This window comes from Mus pahari, chromosome 23 (genome assembly GCF_900095145.1).
Source record: "Mus pahari chromosome 23, PAHARI_EIJ_v1.1, whole genome shotgun sequence".
Lineage (NCBI taxonomy): Eukaryota > Metazoa > Chordata > Mammalia > Rodentia > Muridae > Mus > Mus pahari.
In genome coordinates, this window is record NC_034612.1 from 33,474,555 (window position 1) to 33,493,477 (window position 18,923).

The 18,923-nt window shown below is 52.1% G+C and overlaps 1 protein-coding gene across 3 annotated transcripts in view; it reads left to right on the forward strand.

Annotated features, from left to right (window-relative positions):
- Grid2ip (Grid2 interacting protein) overlaps positions 1-12,245 on the forward strand; it is a 33,704-nt gene extending 21,459 nt beyond the window's left edge. For 2 of the 3 annotated variants that reach the window (XM_021186927.1, XM_021186926.1), the window contains exons 8-21: positions 1,167-1,307; positions 2,045-2,142; positions 2,333-2,450; positions 3,605-3,960; positions 4,548-4,964; positions 7,462-7,549; positions 8,181-8,258; positions 8,927-9,123; positions 9,425-9,580; positions 9,712-9,798; positions 10,250-10,379; positions 10,474-10,592; positions 11,524-11,688; positions 11,861-12,245. In XM_021186927.1, coding sequence (XP_021042586.1) covers positions 1,167-1,307; positions 2,045-2,142; positions 2,333-2,450; positions 3,605-3,960; positions 4,548-4,964; positions 7,462-7,549; positions 8,181-8,258; positions 8,927-9,123; positions 9,425-9,580; positions 9,712-9,798; positions 10,250-10,379; positions 10,474-10,592; positions 11,524-11,688; positions 11,861-11,932 — 2,222 coding nt within the window. In that variant the 3' untranslated portion in view covers positions 11,933-12,245. The remainder of the gene's footprint in view (positions 1-1,166; positions 1,308-2,044; positions 2,143-2,332; positions 2,451-3,604; positions 3,961-4,547; positions 4,965-7,461; positions 7,550-8,180; positions 8,259-8,926; positions 9,124-9,424; positions 9,581-9,711; positions 9,799-10,249; positions 10,380-10,473; positions 10,593-11,523; positions 11,689-11,860) is intronic. The other variant, XM_021186925.1, reaches the window with a different exon arrangement.
- Positions 12,246-18,923: the final 6,678 nt, after the last annotated feature.

The following is an 18,923-nucleotide window of genomic DNA, read 5'->3' on the forward strand; positions in this document are numbered from 1 at the left end:
TCTCTCTCTCTCTCTCTCTCTCTCTCTCTCTCTCTCTCTCTCTCTCTCACACACACACACACACACACACACACACACACACACACACACACTAGCTTATTTCTCAACCTGCCTTATTGGCTCAATTACTGGGCTCTTCTAACCAGCTCAGCACCCTAAATCTGCCATCAACTTTAGTTGCTTGGTCAGTCACCTTCTCCTTGTTCGCATCCCAAAACTGCCCCCCCCACTTAGTTGCAGTTCTAATCACCTACCCTATTAGAGTATGACCCCCATGTGCCTAAAAACCCCTGCACTTGGGGCTGGAGTTAGTGGTTTAAGTACCTGCTGTGCAAGTGTGAGGACCGGCCCCAGAACCCATGTAAGTACTGGATGAGCATGGTGCCCTGTGACCTACGGACACTGCAGCTGCTATGGCAGTCCCTGCAGATCTGCTAGTGCTGACCCTTCATGCTTTTAATGTTCCTGGTTCCTACAGCTGGCAGACTGAGGAGGGCTGAGGACTTTTAGCCTGAAGCTCGAGGTTCCCAAGAGGGTACCATGTGCCCAGAACCATTTCAGGTTGCTCCAACAACTTCTTCTAGGTGTCAGTCAGCAGTCCAGAATAAGCACCAGGTGTGGGGACCCTAGAAGCATGGTATCCTAAGAAGCAGCGTGTAAGGGACAGATCAGCCCCACTGCGTTTTCCATCCTTCAACTGCTTTTCTTGCTCTGGGTACCTGGTTTCTGCTTGAGCACCACCCTAAAAGGCTGGGAATACACTGTGTTTCAGCGGTAGAGCAATTGCTTAGAATCCTCCTAAAAAGAGGCTGGGGGAGTGGCTCAGTGGTAGAGCCCCTGCCTAGAATCCCCCAGTGAGGGGCTGGGGTGTGGCTCAGTGGTAGAGCCCCTGCCTAGAATCCCCCAGTGAGGGACTGGGGGGTGTGGCTCAGTGGTAGAGCCCCTGCCTAGAATTCCCCCAGTGAGGGGCTGGGGGCTTGGCTCAGTGGCAGAGCAATTTGACAAGCATGCACAAAGTACTGGGTTTTACCTTTAGTGCTACCTAGGAAAAACTGTAGTGTATCCAGGAATATGGCCATATTCCCAGAGGCCATATTTTGGTGATGAGTTCTTTCCTCTCTTCCCTTTTAAGGACCTTGTGACAATTCTTGCCTGTCCCACCACAGAACCTGAATCCTCACTGGACCTCGAGCCAGAGTCTACGCCAGAGCCCACACCGGAGCCACAACCACGGAGTTCCCTGAGGGCCTCTTCCATGTGCCGCCGCAGCCTGCGCTCCCAGGGCCTGGAGGCCAGCCTCAGCTGTGGTGAGGCCTCACATGGAGAGGCCAGAGCTGCTGTCCTCTCCTGTAAAATGGTCTTAGTGAAACAACGAGTGTGTTAGCTAGGCTTCTCTAGAGGAACAGAACCCATAGAGCAAATGTTAATCCCAAAGAGGATTTGTTAAATTGGCTTCCCTAAAGGGTTGCTCAGTCCCAACAATGGCCATCGGCAGGCATGCGGGAGAGGCTGGACGCCCAGTAGTAGCTGCTCAGGCCTTGAGCTGGAGGCATCTGTAGTCCAAACTCAGTGCTGAAGCCCTAGAGGGTTCCAAAGAGCTGCTCATCCAGTCTACATTGGGAGCCTGAAGAATCTGGGTTCTGATGGCTATAGCAGCAGCAGCAGCAGCAGCAGCAGCAGCAGCAGCAGCAGCAGCAGCAGCAGCAGCAGCAGCAGAACAGATCCACTAGCCAGCAAGGAGGGAAGGCAGGCGGGCAAAGCATTGCTTTTCCATCATTTCTTTATATCTAAGCTGCAGCAGGAAGGCCGTGCCCATCCTGGAGTAGATGAGTCTTCCCTTCTCGGTTAATCCTTCCAGGTAGTGTGCTCACAGACCCACCCAGAAATGTGACTCAGCTGATTGCAGGTCCAGCCGAGCTGACAACCAAGACTAATCATCAAATTGAGGAAATCAAGAGATAGCAAGGCTGAGGGGGGGGGGGCTGTGCAGGTCTGGACTGAGCTCAGATACAATAACAAGATTTCCACGGCACCTTCCTGGCAGGTCCTGGTGACTGCCCTGAGATGCCCCTACCTCTGATCCCAGGCGAGCGTCAGGCTGGCGATGGCACATCCCTCCCGGAAACCCCCAACCCCAAAATGGTGAGGCCTTTCTGCCTTCCATATGTCAATGAGCATGGGTGTGGGTGGTCAGTGCATGGAGACCCCTGACCAAAGTTCCCCAGATGCGATTTCAGGCTGGGGCGAAGTGTCCACGTGTGGTCTCTAAGGTCCGATTGAGACCACCAGGGGACAGTAGGGGAAGATCGGCCTCTTCTCCGTTGCCCTCTAGATGTCAGCGGTCTATGCAGAGCTTGAGTCTCGACTGAACAGCAGCTTCAAAGGGAAGATAGGGACCGTGTCCAAATCCCGGGCCTCTCCACCAGTCCCCAGCCTGGTCGGCACATCAGGTACGGCCTCAGCCACCCTCTCTGGTCCTGAGGGGGTACTGGCTTCTATTCTTCCAGCCGACCATCTGTGTGTCATTCCTACTCTCAGGCACACCCCTAAAGGGTGTGCACCTGAGTCACAGGGGAGCCTGGGGACCTCCGTGCATATGCAATAGGTCATCAAGGTTGGCTTGGTCCCAGCCCCTCACTTGTCCCTTGTGATCTGGAGAAGCAAGAGTGTCCCACAAACAAGCCCTCCAGTTAGCCCGTGGCTCTTGGATACCCTTCAAAGTGCACACATTGCTTCCTGAATGGTATAACTGGGAAGATTGCTTCTCTGTCATCTAAAGCCAGCTGTGCCTATAACACAGTCCTGTCATCTCAACTGCTCAGGGAGCTGAGGCAGGAGGATCATAATTCAAGGCCTGTTGGGCTACAGAATGAGTTCAGGGCCAGCCTGGGCCAGCTTATCAAGACCCTGCCTCAACACTTTAAAAAAGTAAGGCTCAGGGTGCAGATGGCACAGTGTTTGCCTGGCGAGCATGAGGCCTTGGGTTCTACCCCCAGCACTAGAAAAAATGGGTGTGGTGGAGCACACCCGTGATCTAGCATCCAGGAAGTGGAAGCAGGAGGATTAGAAGTTCGAAGTTACCTTCAACCTACTAGGGAGTTCAAGGCCAGCCTGGGCTACATGAGACTCTTTTAGAAAAAAAAAAAAATTAGGTGGGAAAGAAGGCAGTCTGGAGATAGAGATAACCAAATGGCACTTCCTGGACCATGCAAGGCTCTAGCCTCGCTCTCCACTACTGGGGGTGGGGGTGGGGCGAGTACTGGGGGAGGGGGCGTGGAGAGTTAAGGGCAGGGCTGACTGATGGAACACTGAGCCTCCTGAGCACTTGAGCCTTGCTGAGCAGGGGTGGATCCTCATGACCTTTTCAAGAAGCCTCCGAGAGGATCCCTCGTGGGGCTTGAGGAGACCTTTGAGGTGTGTCCCCAGATGAGCTAGGGTATGGCAGGAATTGAAGCCAAGAGATACTTTTCGTTTCACCCGCTGTAACCAGAGAGGCAATAGCACAGAGACAGAAAGCACGGCTTAGGACAGCCAGCCGCGCCATGGTTCCACCCACTGCTGGGCACTGACTCATAGGCTTTCTCTCCTTCCATCACCAATCAAGGGCCCAGGACCCTGTCTGGAGTCTCCTGGCCCAGTGACCGGCTCCTGCCTTCCCCGTGCTATGATCCGCTGTGCTCTGGGGGTCTGGCCTCCCCCAGCAGCTCGGAATCCCACCCGTACGCCAGCTTGGACAGCAGCAGGGCGCCCTCCCCACAGCCAGGCCTTGGATCCATCCACCCCGACAGCCCTCCAAGCCCAGACCCCGTCCGGCCACCCAGTCGCCGGAAGCTCTTCGCCTTCTCACGCCCGGTGCGAAGCAGAGACACAGATCGCTTCCTGGATGTGCTGAGCGAGCAGCTGGGCCCCCGCGTCAGCATTGTGGATGACTTCCTGACACCCGAGAATGACTACGAGGAGGTGGGCACGCGAGTGGGTGCAGACAGTTAGGGGTGGAGGTCTATAGAGCTACAAGGTCCCCGAGAAAGTCTGCAGGAGGCCTGTTTGACTGCAGACTGCGCCAAACTGCTTCACAACCCTCCTCAGTCTACCCTGGAATCTGTGTCAGGGTACCCCATTCCATGTCTGGAGCTATCCCAAGTTATTCCCTGTCCATATTTATCCCACCCTTGCCTGAGGCTATCATACATATATTATCTCAGGTTATCCCATTCATCCTAGGATACCCAACTCACAGCCTAGGGCCAAACAGTTTTGTACCTTTTCCTGGGGTATCCCATCTTTACCCTAAGGTTACACCCCCCCCCCCATATACTTACTGTGTCTCAGGCCAGCCCATTCTTTGTCCCAATCTGTCTTCCATGCACTTCAAACTATCCCACTCAAAATGTCAGGGTGAGATACAGGGCTGACATCCTGGCCCTTGGCTTCTCTTGCTTCCCCTTGTTTCGAGCACCCCACCCCCACCCCGTGCGCCTACGCGTGCTTCCCCCCCCCCATTCCCCCCAGGCTCCAGCCTCACTTCCCACTTGTTCTCCCCTGGGCAGATGAGCTTCCATGATGACCAGGGCAGCTTTGTGACCAACGAGAGGAGCAGCGCTAGCGAGTGTGTCAGCAGCAGCGAGGAGGGCAGTTCTCTGACCTACTCCTCCATCTCCGACCACATCCCCCCACCTCCACTCAGCCCCCCGCCGCCACCGCCCCTGCCTTTCCACGACCCCAAGCCCAGCTCCCGCACCTCCGATGGTCCCCGAGGTCCCCCTCAGTCATTGACCAAACCCCTCACCCAGATCAGCCATCCAGTCCCACCCCCGCCCCCGCCCCCTCTACCCCCACCTGTGCCCTGTGCACCCCCCATGCTATCCCGAGGCGTGGGCCACCGCCGCAGCGAGACCAGCCACATGAGCGTCAAGCGCTTGCGCTGGGAACAGGTGGAGAACTCAGAAGGCACCATCTGGGGTCAGGTAGGTGACCTGGGGATCACCGGTCTCTCAGCTCTCTCAGCTGGGTGAGTGGTCACTAACATAGAAGCCAAGATCCATCTTCCTGTCCTCAGCTCCTCCTCCTCCTCTTCCTCCTCCTCCTCTTCTTCCTCCTCCTCCTCCTCCTTCTCCTCCTCCTCCTCCTCTTCCTCCTCCTCCTCTTCTTCATCTTCCTCTTCCACTTACCCCCTCCTCTTCTTTAGTGTTTTAATGACATTTATATTAACTTGGGGGGGATGGGTGTAGAGGTCACAGGGGACCATGTAGGAGTAAGTTCTCTCTTTTCACCACATAAATCCCAGGGGTTTAACCCAGGTCATCAAACTAGTGAACGCACCTTTAGCTGCTGAGCCATCTCACCAGTCCTGGCCTCTTCTAACATCAACTAGAATATTCCTTGGTCTTTCTCACCCTGAGCAGAGAAGTGACAGCCTTGCCAAAAGCACAGTGGGAAGTTCTGGAAATACCACCCTGCCCATTGCAAACCCAACACTCTTGAGGTTGGACTCTATTTTTTTACTCGTGGCAATCCTCCTGCCTCAATACCACCACCCCCCAAGTGCTGGGATTATGGGAATGAGCCACTACACCAAGCTCAGCTGCTCCTTTAAATATGACCAGAGGATAAACTGGGTATAGTGGTTCATGCCCATAATTCCAGCACTTAGGCTGGGGCAAAAGGACTGCTGTGAGTTCAACTTTGAGGTTGAACTGGGCTGTATGGCGAGATTCTCCCTTAAAAGGAAAGGCCTCTCCTTAGGGGCTGGGACTTGGGGATGTAACCCAGCAACACAGAGCTGGCTTCTGATGCTCAAGTCCCTGGGTTCCATTCCAGCACACAAAGCAGGCATCACGTAATCTGTAATCCCAAGACTGGGAGGTAGAGGCTGGTGGAGCAGAAGATCAAGGCCATTCCTGTCTATACAGTGAGTTTGGGGCCAGCCTGGCCTACATGTCTCAAAGAGAAGGGAAACTCCTTATCTTGGGTTCCTGGAGACCACATCCCTACCATCCTGAGATGAGCCCACAGCTTGCTCTCCAGTGTCATCTCCCTGGTCACCAAGGCTGAACACACCTGGCCACCCTTCCTGCCAGGCATCCACGCCCAGCAGTCTCATTCTGAGACTGTTTCTCTACTTGTTTTTCTTCACTCAACAACCACCCCCAACCTCATCCCCTGGCTAAGCGCCTCATGGCCATTGCAGGTGGTGACCGCCACATAAACCGCCCTAGCCCTTTGGTCCAGATTCCAGCCCCTGGCCTATCACAGCTTCGGCTGCCCCAGCATCAGCTCATCCCGCCCAAGGCAGTTCTGGGATGAACCCACTTCCTGCAGAGGAGAACCCCACGTAGAGTGTGGTGGTCCATGCCAGTCATCCAGCCTTTAGTAGGCTGAGGAGAGAGGGTCATGAGTTCAAGGCCTGCCTGGGTAACATAGCAAGTCCGTACCTGAAAATGGGAGTTGAGGGGTGCTGAGGGATTGCTCAGTGGGTAGTGCCTGCCGTGCAAGGATCAGGACCTGAGTTTGGACTCCAGCACCCCTGTGAAAATCTGGACACAATGGTGTACATCTGTATCCTAGGTGACAGACTGCTGAAGCTCATTGGCCAGCTAACTTAACTCATTGGTAGAGCTCTAGGTTTAATGAAGAGATGATCTCAAAAAAGTAGGGTAGATGGGCCTAAAGAGATAGCTCAGTAGGTAAGAGCATTTATTGGTCAGGCATGAGGACCTGAGTTCAAATCCCCAACATCCATGTTATTAAAACAACAGCAACAACAAAACAAAAACGTGACACAGGGCAAAGACATTTGACGTCTACCACTGTGCTCACACATGTGTACACATTGACATATATGTGCACACAGACCAGACACACACCAAAGGAGACTTTAAAACAGGACAAACCCCCTCAGGTCTCTCTCTTTAGCCCTCTTGGATGTCACCAACATCTTCCTTCTTCATGGACAGAGTTCCAAGAATGGCTGCCATACTGACCAGAAGGGAGTCAGTTCTCAGCTTATAACATGGATTATGTGGCATTTCTTTAAAAAAAAAAAAAAAAGTGTATGTGTGTATGTAGGTGCCCTCAGAGGCCAGAAGAGGGCGTCAGATACCCCGGCGCTGGAGTTACCAGCAGTTGTGAACTGTCGGATGTGGGTGTTGGGAACTGCACTCAGGTCCTCTACAAGAGCAGCAAGCTTTCATAACTGTTGAGCCACCACTCTAGTCCCGGTCACTGTGTGGACCAGGCTGGCTTGGGACTCCCAGGGATCTCTGCCTCCTGAGTTCTGGGATTAAAGGGATGCATCACATCCACTTCTATCTAGTGCTTCCTGCCTGCACCCTCCTCTTGCTCTTGTCTTCCTCTTGGACCTCCTGGGCCCTGTCTCTTTGGGGTCCTCAGGATGGTTCTCAGAGGCAGGCTAGTTGCCTGGGCTCTCCCTGCTCTGACCATCTCACGATGGATCGCTTGCAGCTTGGGGAAGACCCTGACTATGACAAGCTGAGTGACATGGTGAAATACCTGGACCTGGAGCTCCACTTCGGCACCCAGAAACCTCCGAGTGAGTGGCTGGGCCACGCTGCCTGCTGCCTTCCAGCTTCCGGTTCCCAGAGCATACACTGCGAGACACTGTGTCTCCAAACATTCAAGCCCTTCTGTATGCATGCATGAATCCCTTGATGATCTTGTAAGCTAGCTCCCAGAATCACTTTCACTTCTTAATGAGGAAGCCCAGAAAGGCTAGGTACTTTGCACCAAGTCACAAAGCCATGGTAGGATGAGCATCCTTTTCAGTCTCCCTCTCCACTTCATCCTTTCTAGGCATTTCCTTGTAATGATCGAGTGTGACTCCACGAAGTCAGTAGTTTGTTCTTGTACGCAGCACAAACTCAGGAAGTGGTTGGTTTTCATTGTTCAGTCTGAGGAGTGCCATGGGAGGAGACAGTACTGTGGAGTCAGACAAGCCATGTGCTGAATGCCTTAGGTTGGACCTATGGGTCCACGACCGACCGAATGAATGGTTGAGGAATGAGGGGGGAATTTGGATGCCTGGAGTTGATGTAGTTGAGTTGATGCATCCCAGGAAAAGTTACTTGACCAACGGTTGTGGCCACACCTCTCCTTTGGCCCTACCACAGCAGCCCTAGTCTAGCCCCTCATTCCCTATTAAACTGTACAGTTTTCCCTTCCAGAGCCAGTGCCCGGCCCGGAGCCCTTCAGGAAGAAGGAAGTGGTGGAGATCTTGTCCCACAAGAAGGCCTACAATACCTGTGAGAAGCCTTAGCGGCCCCGCCTTCAGGGGCACAAAAGCTGAGACCGGCAAAGGGGTGGGGAGATCGAAATTAAGAAATGGGGACTGGAACCGGGCGTGATGGCGCATGCCTTTAATCCCAGCACTCGGGAGGCAGAGGCAGGCGGATTTCTGAGTTCGAGGTCAGCCTGGTCTACAGAGTGAGTTCCAGGACAGCTAGGGCTACACAGAGAAACCCTGTCTCGAAAAACAAAACAAAACAAAACAAAAAAAAAGATATGGGGACTGGGACCGGTCACACTGCTAAAAGAAGGCAGTCTCTCAGGGTAGCAGGATCCCCAATCTGTACTCAGGTGTACTCCTAGGCATCCTCTATTGGCACCATAATGCGTTTCATGGTCCTGGTCCTGGCCTTGCCTCCAATCACATTATCGACTTCGTCCCTCCCTAGTTCCACGCCCCGCCCACAGTTCTCATCCTTTTAGCAGTTATCTGTTTTGGGGAATCCCGCCCCTCTCCTATCAATCTCCAAGACCCCTATTCTCTGGCTACTCTTATGCAAAACCCTTCTCCACTAGGTACTTCTCTCAGGCCCCTCCTCGTTAGGCTCCTCCCAGTAGCCCCGTCCCTAATTTGCCCCGCCTCTCCAGGGCCCCGCCCTGTCTCACCCTAATGCTCCACCCTCAGCCATCCTCCTTGCGCACCTGAAGCTGACCCCTGGCGAGCTGCGGCAAGTGCTCATGAGCATGGAGCCCCGGCGCCTGGAGCCTGCTCACCTGGCGCAGCTGCTGCTCTTCGCTCCGGACGCCGACGAGGAACAGCGATATCAGGCTTTCCGCGAGGCTCCGGGTCGCCTCAGTGAGCCGGACCAGTTCGTCCTGCAGGTGCTAAGACCAGCCTCCAGCCCCCACACCATGGCTAGGGCTCCTTCGCATGGGCTCCCTCTGCAGCCAGAAGTTGGTTTCTGCCCCAGGTCCCTTGAAGACTGCCCCTGGCTTCTTAGTCCTAGTTTAACTCCTTTGAGTTCCCACTTTAGGTCAAGGCAGACGCGACGAGATTGTCCCCAGGGTCGGGTTAATTTTTCCTAAGGGGTACCTTGTTCATCCGTCAGAGGACTCACTCCCCAGGCTGGGCATAAGGTCCCGGCTGCGGATGTATGAATCCTGGCCCCTGACTTTCCTTCAGATGTTGTCGGTTCCCGAGTACAAGACCCGCCTGCGCAGTCTACACTTCCAGGCTACCTTGCAGGAGAAGACAGAGGAGATACGAGGCAGCCTTGAGTGTCTGCGACAGGCGTCTCTGGAGCTCAAAAACAGCCGGAAACTCGCCAAGATCCTGGAGGTCAAGCCATTTCCCATCTCTTTTTGTTTAATCTGATCTCCTGGGGCTCCCAGCCCTGAGACCAAGACCTACACATGGGGAGGGGGCAGGATGAGCATCTGGATCGAATCATCCTACTTTTCTCCCCACAGTTTGTGTTGGCCATGGGTAACTATCTCAACGATGTACAGCCCAAGACCAACAAGACCACTGGCTTCAAGATCAGCTTCCTGACAGAGGTGAGGGCCAGGCAGCCAACTACTCTAGCTGCCAGACCTGGAGTCACGTTGTGGCAGCTGAGCCAAGTGTGGGTTAGGGTTAGGGTGTAATCCCATCACTTAGAAGGTCGAGGCAAGAGGATCCGGAGTTCTAGTCTAACACGGGCTAAATAAGATCCTGGCTCACACACACAACCAAAAAATGTTCTAACAGGAGAAGAAAACATCACCATCACAAAGTTCTTCCCCTGGGTGGGGGAGGAACTGGCCCAGATGTGACTTACCAAAGGATAGAAGTATACAAGATTGCTTCTTCAGCCCAGTTCCAGAATCTAGAAAAGTAGAATGGGAGAGAATCTAGAAAGAGTATCACAGGCTAAGAATTCTGGGAATACAGTAAAATCTGGTGTCCTGTGACCAGGAGTCTGGTGGGGGTCTTTGAAAAATCTTATGGGCTGGGCATCCCTTGCAGCTAAACTCCACCAAGACAGTGGACGGGAAGTCCACCTTTCTGCACATCCTTGCCAAATCGCTAAGCCAGCACTTCCCTGAGCTCTTGGGCTTTGCCCAGGACCTGCCCACAGTGCCCCTGGCTGCCAAAGGTAGGCTGGGTACGTGGGTGAGGGAGGCAGGTGCATGCTCCTCCGAGCTGGGGATGCAGTCCCCGTAATGTTCCGCTTCTTTCCTTACGTGCAGTGAACCAGCGGGCCCTGACTGGTGACCTGGCTGACCTCCATGACACTGTCAGTGAGATTCAGGTGGCCTGCCAGAGCATGGCCCCCTCCCACGAGGATAGGTTTGCTGTGGTCATGGCTGCATCCTCTAATCAGCCTGTTCCAGCACAGGCCTGGACTCTGGGTAAAGTGGACGCTGGCTCTAGCGGTCAGTGTAGATCCTCGCAGACCCTCCAGGCAGAAGCTGATGTGTGCCCAGGCACGTTGGGGCTGTTGTGTGTGCCCAGGCACGTGGGGGAGAGCTACCATCCTAGTTATTTAGAATCCAGGTGCTTATGCAAAGCTGAGGCCTGAGGATGGGCTTCTCTGCTGTGTGTGTGTGATACTGGGAATTGAACTACACAGGCACACGGGCATAGGCATGCGTTCTACTGCTGAGCCACGCTGCCAGCCCAGCACTGGAGGATTCTTGTCCTCAGCCCCCGTGGGGTCCTAGGCAAGAGCTCCACCACTGAGCTATATGCTAGCTTCTCACTAGGGGACTCTAGGCAGGCACTGAACTACACCCCCAGGCCCTCACTGGGGTTCAGGGCTGAGGCTTTATCACTGAGCTGCATTTGCATATATATATATATATATATATATATATATATATATATATATATTCTGTTGGAAATTGAATTTAGGGCAATGAATGTGCTAGGCAAGAACACTGCCACTGAGGTATATACCATGTTCCTCCCCTCTCTATGTTGCCCAAGTCCGAGGCTATTCAGATTGTACATTAAGTGTGCATAAAATTAAGGACTGGTGGTCTGGAACTGTGACAGGGGCGGGGCTGGGGCTGGAGAGATGTGGGATTGGGGGGTAGGGAGGTGGGGGTGAGGAAGGTGGGGTGGAGGAGGGGAGGGGAGGGGTTGGTGTGAGTGAGGGTTATAGCATAGCTCTCGGTCTGCAGAAAGGAAGATTCCTTCAGAGCAGAGGGGGTGGAGTAGCTAGGGATATCTGGACTCACAGTCCAGCCAAGGAGGGTAAAGCACCAGGGGCTGTTTCCTTGACCAAGGCCCTGTAGTCCTTTCTGGAAACAGCGCAGCCAGCTCTGCGAGCATTGGATGGTCTGCAGCGAGAGGCCATGGAGGAGCTAGGGAAGGCACTAGCCTTCTTCGGAGAGGACTCCAAGGCCACTACCTCAGAGGCCTTCTTTGGCATCTTTTCAGAATTCATGAGCAAATTTGAGGTGAGCCAGGGTGGAGGCTGGAGAGGCCCCTGAAGGGAGGTGGGTCTCAGAAAGGATGCCAGTGGGTGGCACATCTCCTGTCTCTGGTGGGATGCAGCCATCTGGGTACAAGGAAGGGGCGGGAAGGGTGCCAGCGATGCTGGGCTCCCTGACCACCCCTCCCCATCTCCAGAGAGCCCTCAGCGACCTGCAGGCAGGGGATGGCCCACGCAGCTCGGGGATGGTGTCGCCCCTGGCCTGGTGATAGCTGCCGCCAAGCATCTTCTGCAGTCTGAGCCCGGAGACCAATGCTGGAGGCTACACCCCGGAGGAACGTCACAGGGTCCAGGGTACTTGATCACGCACCTTGGGTGCGGTGGGGCTGCAGCCATGTGTCTCTGGCTACCTCAGCTGCCGAGTTCCGCCTGGCCCTCTTCTGCCCAACCTCCTTGGTCTCCCAAGAAGGCCTCCCTGGCTTCCGGTGGCCACCCACCCCTCCGCCTCGACGCCCACAACGGTGAATAAAATGCTGCTGTGTGTCAGGGAATGTCCCACCCGAGGGCAGACTGCAGAGTGGATGCTGGCTTGCTGTGGTCATCTGTTGCTCGGTGGGAGCGTGGGACAGGAGAGAGGACAGATTTCCATCCAGAGAGGGACTGGAGGAGGAAGAGATGTTATCACACCACTGAATGTAGGTTTAATTTTCTTTTATGGTTTTATTTTATTTTTGAGTGACAGGGTCTCGTGTCGCTCAGGCTGGCCTCCAGGTCACTATGTCAAGGAAAGCCTTGAACTTCTGATCTTCCTGTCTCTACCTCCCAAGTGTTAAGATTATAGGCATGGGCCACCGTGCTCCATGTACTCCTCTTGCTCTTCTTCCTCCTTCTCTCCCCCCTCCCCTTTCTTGTTTCAGTATATAACAGACTGTCCTTTCAGTTCACTATGTAGCCCAGGCTGGCCTCCAGCTCACCGCTATACGTCTGCCTAGGCCTCCCCAGTGCTGGCATTATGGTAGTAAGGGAATGAACCGAGGGCCTTAAGCATACTAGGCAAGCAGTCTGCCACCAAGCCACACTGCCAGCCTCCTGTATGCTTTTTGGGATACGTCTTAGTTGTTCAGGGTGACCTCGAACTTGCTCTGTAGCCCAGGTAGGCCTTGAACTTTTAAGTCTTCTTCTACCTTAGCCTCTGCAATAGCTGCGCCTCTCAGCTCGGCCCAAGTTGAGAGACGTGGGTTTCTGATTTGTGTGGAGGTGGCATGAGAGGGGTGTGCGGAGAGCATGTGGAGGCCAGAGGACAACTTACGGGGTTGGCTCTCTTCTTCCACCACGTGGGTTCTCAGGTCATCGGGTTTGGCAGCAAGCATCCTCACCCGCTGAGCCATCATGGTGGCCCCGACAATTGAAGTTTTAATCGTACCAGCTCAGGATGTTGGGAGTAGAATGGGAATCCTCAAGGTTGGGGGGGGGGGAGGAAGGACGTGGAAAGGGCTGGATGGGGGCAGTGACACCAGTTTGGTGGCCTGCTGCAGAGCTCTTCTCCTGGATAGTGATGGCATTCCCTGGAGCAGGTTGTGTGAGCAGGGCAGGTTCCAGGCAGGTGACACGATCTGGAACATACGGGGTCCCCAAGGCTGTGTTGTCTGGGAGAGAGATGTGAGTTTTCTGGAGCCTGCATGGCTGGGATGGTGAGCAGAAGCCCCAGCACTTGGCGCTCACTGCTCGGAGCTCCAGATTCCTGCAATAAGGTGCAATAGTTGCGCACACACACATGTACGCACACACACATGCACACCCTCCCACAGACATACACACACATGCGCACACATACTCAGGTGCTCGTGCGCACACACACACACACACATGCACACACACGCATGCATGCGGACGCACATGCACATACCTTTTCATGTCTTTTGGGTCTCTCTCTCTCCTGAGCACGTATGCACAAGTGTGTGCTGCAGTACGGGAGTCAGAGGACAATGTTGGGTCTTGGATACAGGTGCCGTTCCCTGAGGAGCCAGCCATCTTGCTGGCTGTTTCAAAATGTTTAAATTTAATCTATTCTATATTGCTGGCATTCAAACCTCCAGCCCTGGTCACCCGTGAATGCTCACTCACTATGCTACACCTTCAGCCCTTGTTATCATCGTGAGGCAGTGTCTCCTGTAGCTTAGGCTGGCCTTGAACTCAGAATCCTCTTGCCTCAACCCCCCAACCCCTGGGATTATAGTCATGCACCACAAAGCCCATTTTGACTTTTATTTTAATTTATATCATTATTTTATAGTGATATGGTCTCTGTAGCTCATGCTAGCCTCAAACTCATGGCAGTCCTCCTGCCTCAGCCTCTTGCAAGCACGAACTACCAATTTCATTTCTTCATTTGACTTTTCCCCAGGGATAGTATGAACGGGCTTACATTTTGTTTCTTCGATTTTCTTTCTCTTTTTGAATCTTGGATTTAAAAAAAAAATAGTTATACGTGTACGTCCATGGGTGGGTTTGTCCACATGAGTTTGGTGTCTTTGGAGGCCAGAAGAGAGAATCACGTGCCCAGGAATGGGCGTGGCAGGTGGGTATAAGCTAAGTGCTCCTAACCACTGAGCCATCTCTCTGTACCCTCAGATTTTTTTCTCCCACAAAAATTAAATAGCCACTGTTGTTGATGGACAGGGCTCAGAACCCCTAGTTTCTTCTCTCTTCTTTTCATTTCCTTTTCTTTCTTTTAGATTGAGTCTTATGTAGACCAGGACACTCTCAGACTCTGTGCAGATGACCTTGACCTGATCCTCCTGCCTCTACCTCCTCCGTGCTGGGATTTCAGGCATGCACCACCACAACTGACTTACACAGTGCTGGGGATGGGACCCAGGGACTTCATACATTCTAGGCAAGCGCTCTACCCACTGAGCACATCCCCGGCCCACATGTGGTTTTTCAGAGTCTTCCACAGTCCTGGTCTTTGAGTAGGTGCTTTTCCCTTAGTACCTTCCTTATGCCCATCCATCCCTTAAAAACATTCGAACCAAGATGGATGTGTCAAGAAGGAACGTGCCTAGTCAGCTCCTGCTACTCTGTAGCAGTCCGATTAGTACACAGTACCTGGTGCGTGTGTCCCAGGAAAGGAGTGTCATACACTCCTGTTAGGGGGCGCTAGAGAGAGGCTCGGTGATTCAGAACACTGGCTACTCCTCCAGAGGACCACAATTCAATTCCCAGCACTCATATGGAGGCTCACAACTGTTTGTTATCTCCAGTTTCAGGCAACCTGGCACCCTCTTCTGGCCTCCACAGGCACTGCACACACGTGGTGCATAGATATAAAACACCCAGACACATGTAAAATAATTTTTGTTAAAGAAACAGTCCTTGTGGCAGGGCTGGGGAAATGGTTTGGCTTAGAGCACTTGTTTTTGCAGAGAATTGGGTTTTTAATCTCACCACCATATGGTGGCTCGCTAACTGCAGGTTGGTTTTTTTTTGTTTTGTTTGTTTGTTTGTTTGTTTGGGGGGAGGGTACGGGGAGTTTTCTGATGCCGTTTTCTGACCTCCACAGGCACCAAGCATGCACATACATTCATGCAGGTAAAATATTCATACACATAAGATTAAATAAATAAACCTGAATTTAAAAGGGGTTGATCTATGCTGAAGGCCAGGCTCAGTGGGTAAAGGTGTTTGCCACTAAACTTGACCATTTGAGTTCGATATCCAGTATGTACATGGGGCAGAAAGAAAGAACAAATTGTCCTCTGACATCTTCACAGGTATGCAGAGGCATATATGCACAAATCAATAAAGTATAATGCATTTTTAAAAATCTCTGCAAGCCGGAAAGTGGTGGCGCATGCCTTTAATCCCAGTACTTGGGAGGCAGAGGCAGGCAGATTTCTGAGTTCGAGGCTAGCCTGGTCTACAGAGTGAGTTCCAGAACAGCGAGGGCTACACAGAGAAACCCTGTCTCGAAAAACCAACCAACCAACCAACCAAACAAACAAACAAAACACAAAAATCTCTGGAGCTGGGATTAGAAATTACAGTTTATGCCAGGAATAGTCGTTCAGGCCTTTAATCTCAGCACTCAGGAGACAGAGGCAGGGGGACAGAAATTTCAAGGCCTACCTAAGTAACTCACTGAGACTATCTTTAAAGCTAAACAGGAGGAGAGAGAAGCTAGAAATGGAAAGCAAAGTGCTTAACTAGAATGATGGGGCCCTAATGTTCACTCACCAGAACTACTAAAAAAAATTTTTTTAAATAAAATCTCTGTGAGATCCACAGATTACAGTCTCCACCAGGCAAGATCTCCCAGCCCAGGTAGAACTCCATGGCATTCATCTTAAATTAGAAGCACATGCCCCTTGCCCACAGACAGCCACTAGATGGCAGTACGACACGCCAAGCACTAGCGAGGATTCCTTAACACACCCTGTATCTGTTAGCAATCTGCTATAGCAGTGCTGTGTAACAAACTGAACGTTAACTTTGTTTCCCCCGACATTTCCGAGGGTTGAGCCCAAGGGGTTGGACATGTTAGGCAGGTGCTCTGCTGCTGAGCTATGACGCCCTGCCTTCGAGCCCCTTGCTAAGGGATTCTATTTGGGAAAAAGATGCTTTTATTCATTTCTTTCTTTGGTAGCATCTGCTCTGGGGGCACATGGAGGGCCGAGGGGAACTTGAGATGAGTTCCCTCACTTCTTCACCATGGGTATTCTGGGAGCGGAACTGGCACTGTGGATTCCTGGCAAGCACTCTGCTGCCAGGCCAAGCCCCAGCCCCTTGGTGGATTCTAGGCAAGTGCTCCACGCCAGCCTGTATCCCTAGTCTCTTTCAGATTTGGAGACAGAATCTTGCTCAGTTACCCAGGCTGGCCTTGACTTCATTCATTTACAGCCCATGCCGGCCTAGAGCCTGGGATCCTCCTGCCTCAGCCCCCAAGTAGTTGGGATGAAAGACTTGAACTAAAAAATGTCAGCTTGAACTTAAAATGTCAGCTACTTTGTGCTCAGGGTTTGGGTGACCTGGGCCTTGCTGCTCTGCGACAGGCTCAGTGGAGACCCTCAGGGCTCTGCAGTCGGTGTGAGCAGGCGAGTGCAGTCGGTGTGAGCAGGCGAGTGGTTTGGTGGCTTTTACAGGGTTCTTCCCCACACTCGGAGTTTTGATAGGGAAGGCAGTGACAGCCCCAGGTGGTGGCTCATCCTGTGGCCAAATGCTGAGATCATTTTCACAAGTGAGGTGAGAGCCCGAGGGAACAAATAAGCAAGAGCAGAGAAAGTCAGGGCTGGGGATGTAGCTCAGTGGGTAGAGCGCTTGCCTAGCATGCTGGAAGCCCTGGGTTTGATTCCTTGCACTGCATAAATGGTGTGTGGTGGTGCATGCCTGTAATCCCAGCACGGAGGAGGTGGAGGCAGGAGGATCAGGTCAAGGTCACTGGGGTCAGACTGAGTTACACGACACCTTATTTCAATCAATCAGTCAGTCAATCAGTCAATCAATCAGTCAATCAATCATCACACATGAGTTTCTGGAGGTTGATGCAGAACTGACACCCCAGGGCTTTGATCATAGTCATTGTCAATGCCAGTGACAAGGGCAGTCAGACTGGAGAGGAAGAAAAACAAAGTGCTTATTTTATTTTATATTGTGAGATAGGGTAGCCCCGCCTGCATGGAATGTGAGCTTAGGGATGTGGTGCAGGTAGGAGGGTTAAAGTCATTCTTGGCTACATAATGAATTTGAGGCTAGCCTAGGCTACATATGAGATCCAATCTCAACACAACAGGGCTGGTGCTGTGACTCAGTGGGTAAAGGCACTTGCTGCTAAGCCTGAGGATCTGATTTGATCCCTGGGTCCCACCTGGTAGAAAAAAGAGAACTGACTCCTGAAACTTGCCCTCTGACCTTTACACGCACACCAGTGCACACACGCACACATACACACCCGTGCATGCACACACACAAATATACTAATGAATTATTGAAAGATGTTTATAGAAACAATGACAAAATTCTATATGGTCCCCCATCCTGCCTGGATCCAGCATTGCTCCAGAATGTCACTGGGTGACTTCCGGGTGGCATGTCTCTCTTATCTGGTCACCTGTGAGTTGTCTCCCTTGCAGCAGACAGCAGTGAGCTGTGCCTGCCTAGCAACTGCTCACTCTTCTGTTGGAAAAAGCCCCCTGTATTCTTTAGAATATTATCCTTCCCCTATTCCCAGGCCATAGAGCTGAGCAGGTACAGAAGTCTCACATCTGGCTAGGTGGCTCAGAGACAGACAGCTCATGACTCAAGTCTAGACAGTTTGCTAGGGGAAGTTTCCTTTTTTTTTTTTTTTTTTTTTTCTGGCTGCAGTGTATGAACAAAGGGCGGGGAGCATCTCAGTGTCCGGCCAAAAGATAAGAGAAGCTTGCTATGTCTATGTCTTTGTCCCTGGATGCAACCAGGCCTGAAGAACACATCTGGGTTTAACAGATTCAAAGGCACCACGTTCCCCTTCTACTATAAAAAAATGTCAATGTCTTGACCTAGGCTGGCTCTGGACAGATGCTCCGTGTTCCTAACACACTCTCTTCATAAACGTATCTGCCAATACTTTTGACAGGTGCCACATACAATGTTGGGCAGACACACTGCGTGCATCAGCGTCTCTGAGTTTTAATTCCCCATATCCTATGAAGGCTCTGCCCCAGAACCAGTGTGAGATGCTGTGTGTGAGACAGTATGTGTCCCCTCTCCGTTCCTCCCCCAAATGACGAAGGGTGGCCGCAGCCACGTAAGCTCCAGGAATTAACCTACTCCTCACCAATAACAGTGACATCACTTAGTCCCGTGCGGCTTTTCCCCATAGTGACACCAGATGACGTTTACTAAGTAGCGCGCTTCATGTGTTTACAGATTTCATTTCAGTTTCTTTTCCCAACCCTCTGGGGTGGATTTTGTGATCTCCTTTTTACAAATAAAAGTCTGAAACTCACGGAAATTGATGGAACTTTCTGGATCCAAAACGTGTGTCTGTGGGAATCCAAAACCTGTCCTCTCGAAAGGAAATTTCTTTATCTTCAAGATATTAGTTTATGTGTTTATTTTCATGTTTATTTAACCTATTAATACTGTGTATTAATACTAATGATATAATAATTATTATACTAATTTATTATATATTCATTGGCAGAGGCTGTCCCAACTTACTTCCTTTTTTTAAAAAAGATTTATATGTTTTATTTATATGAGTACACAGTAGCTGTCTTCAGA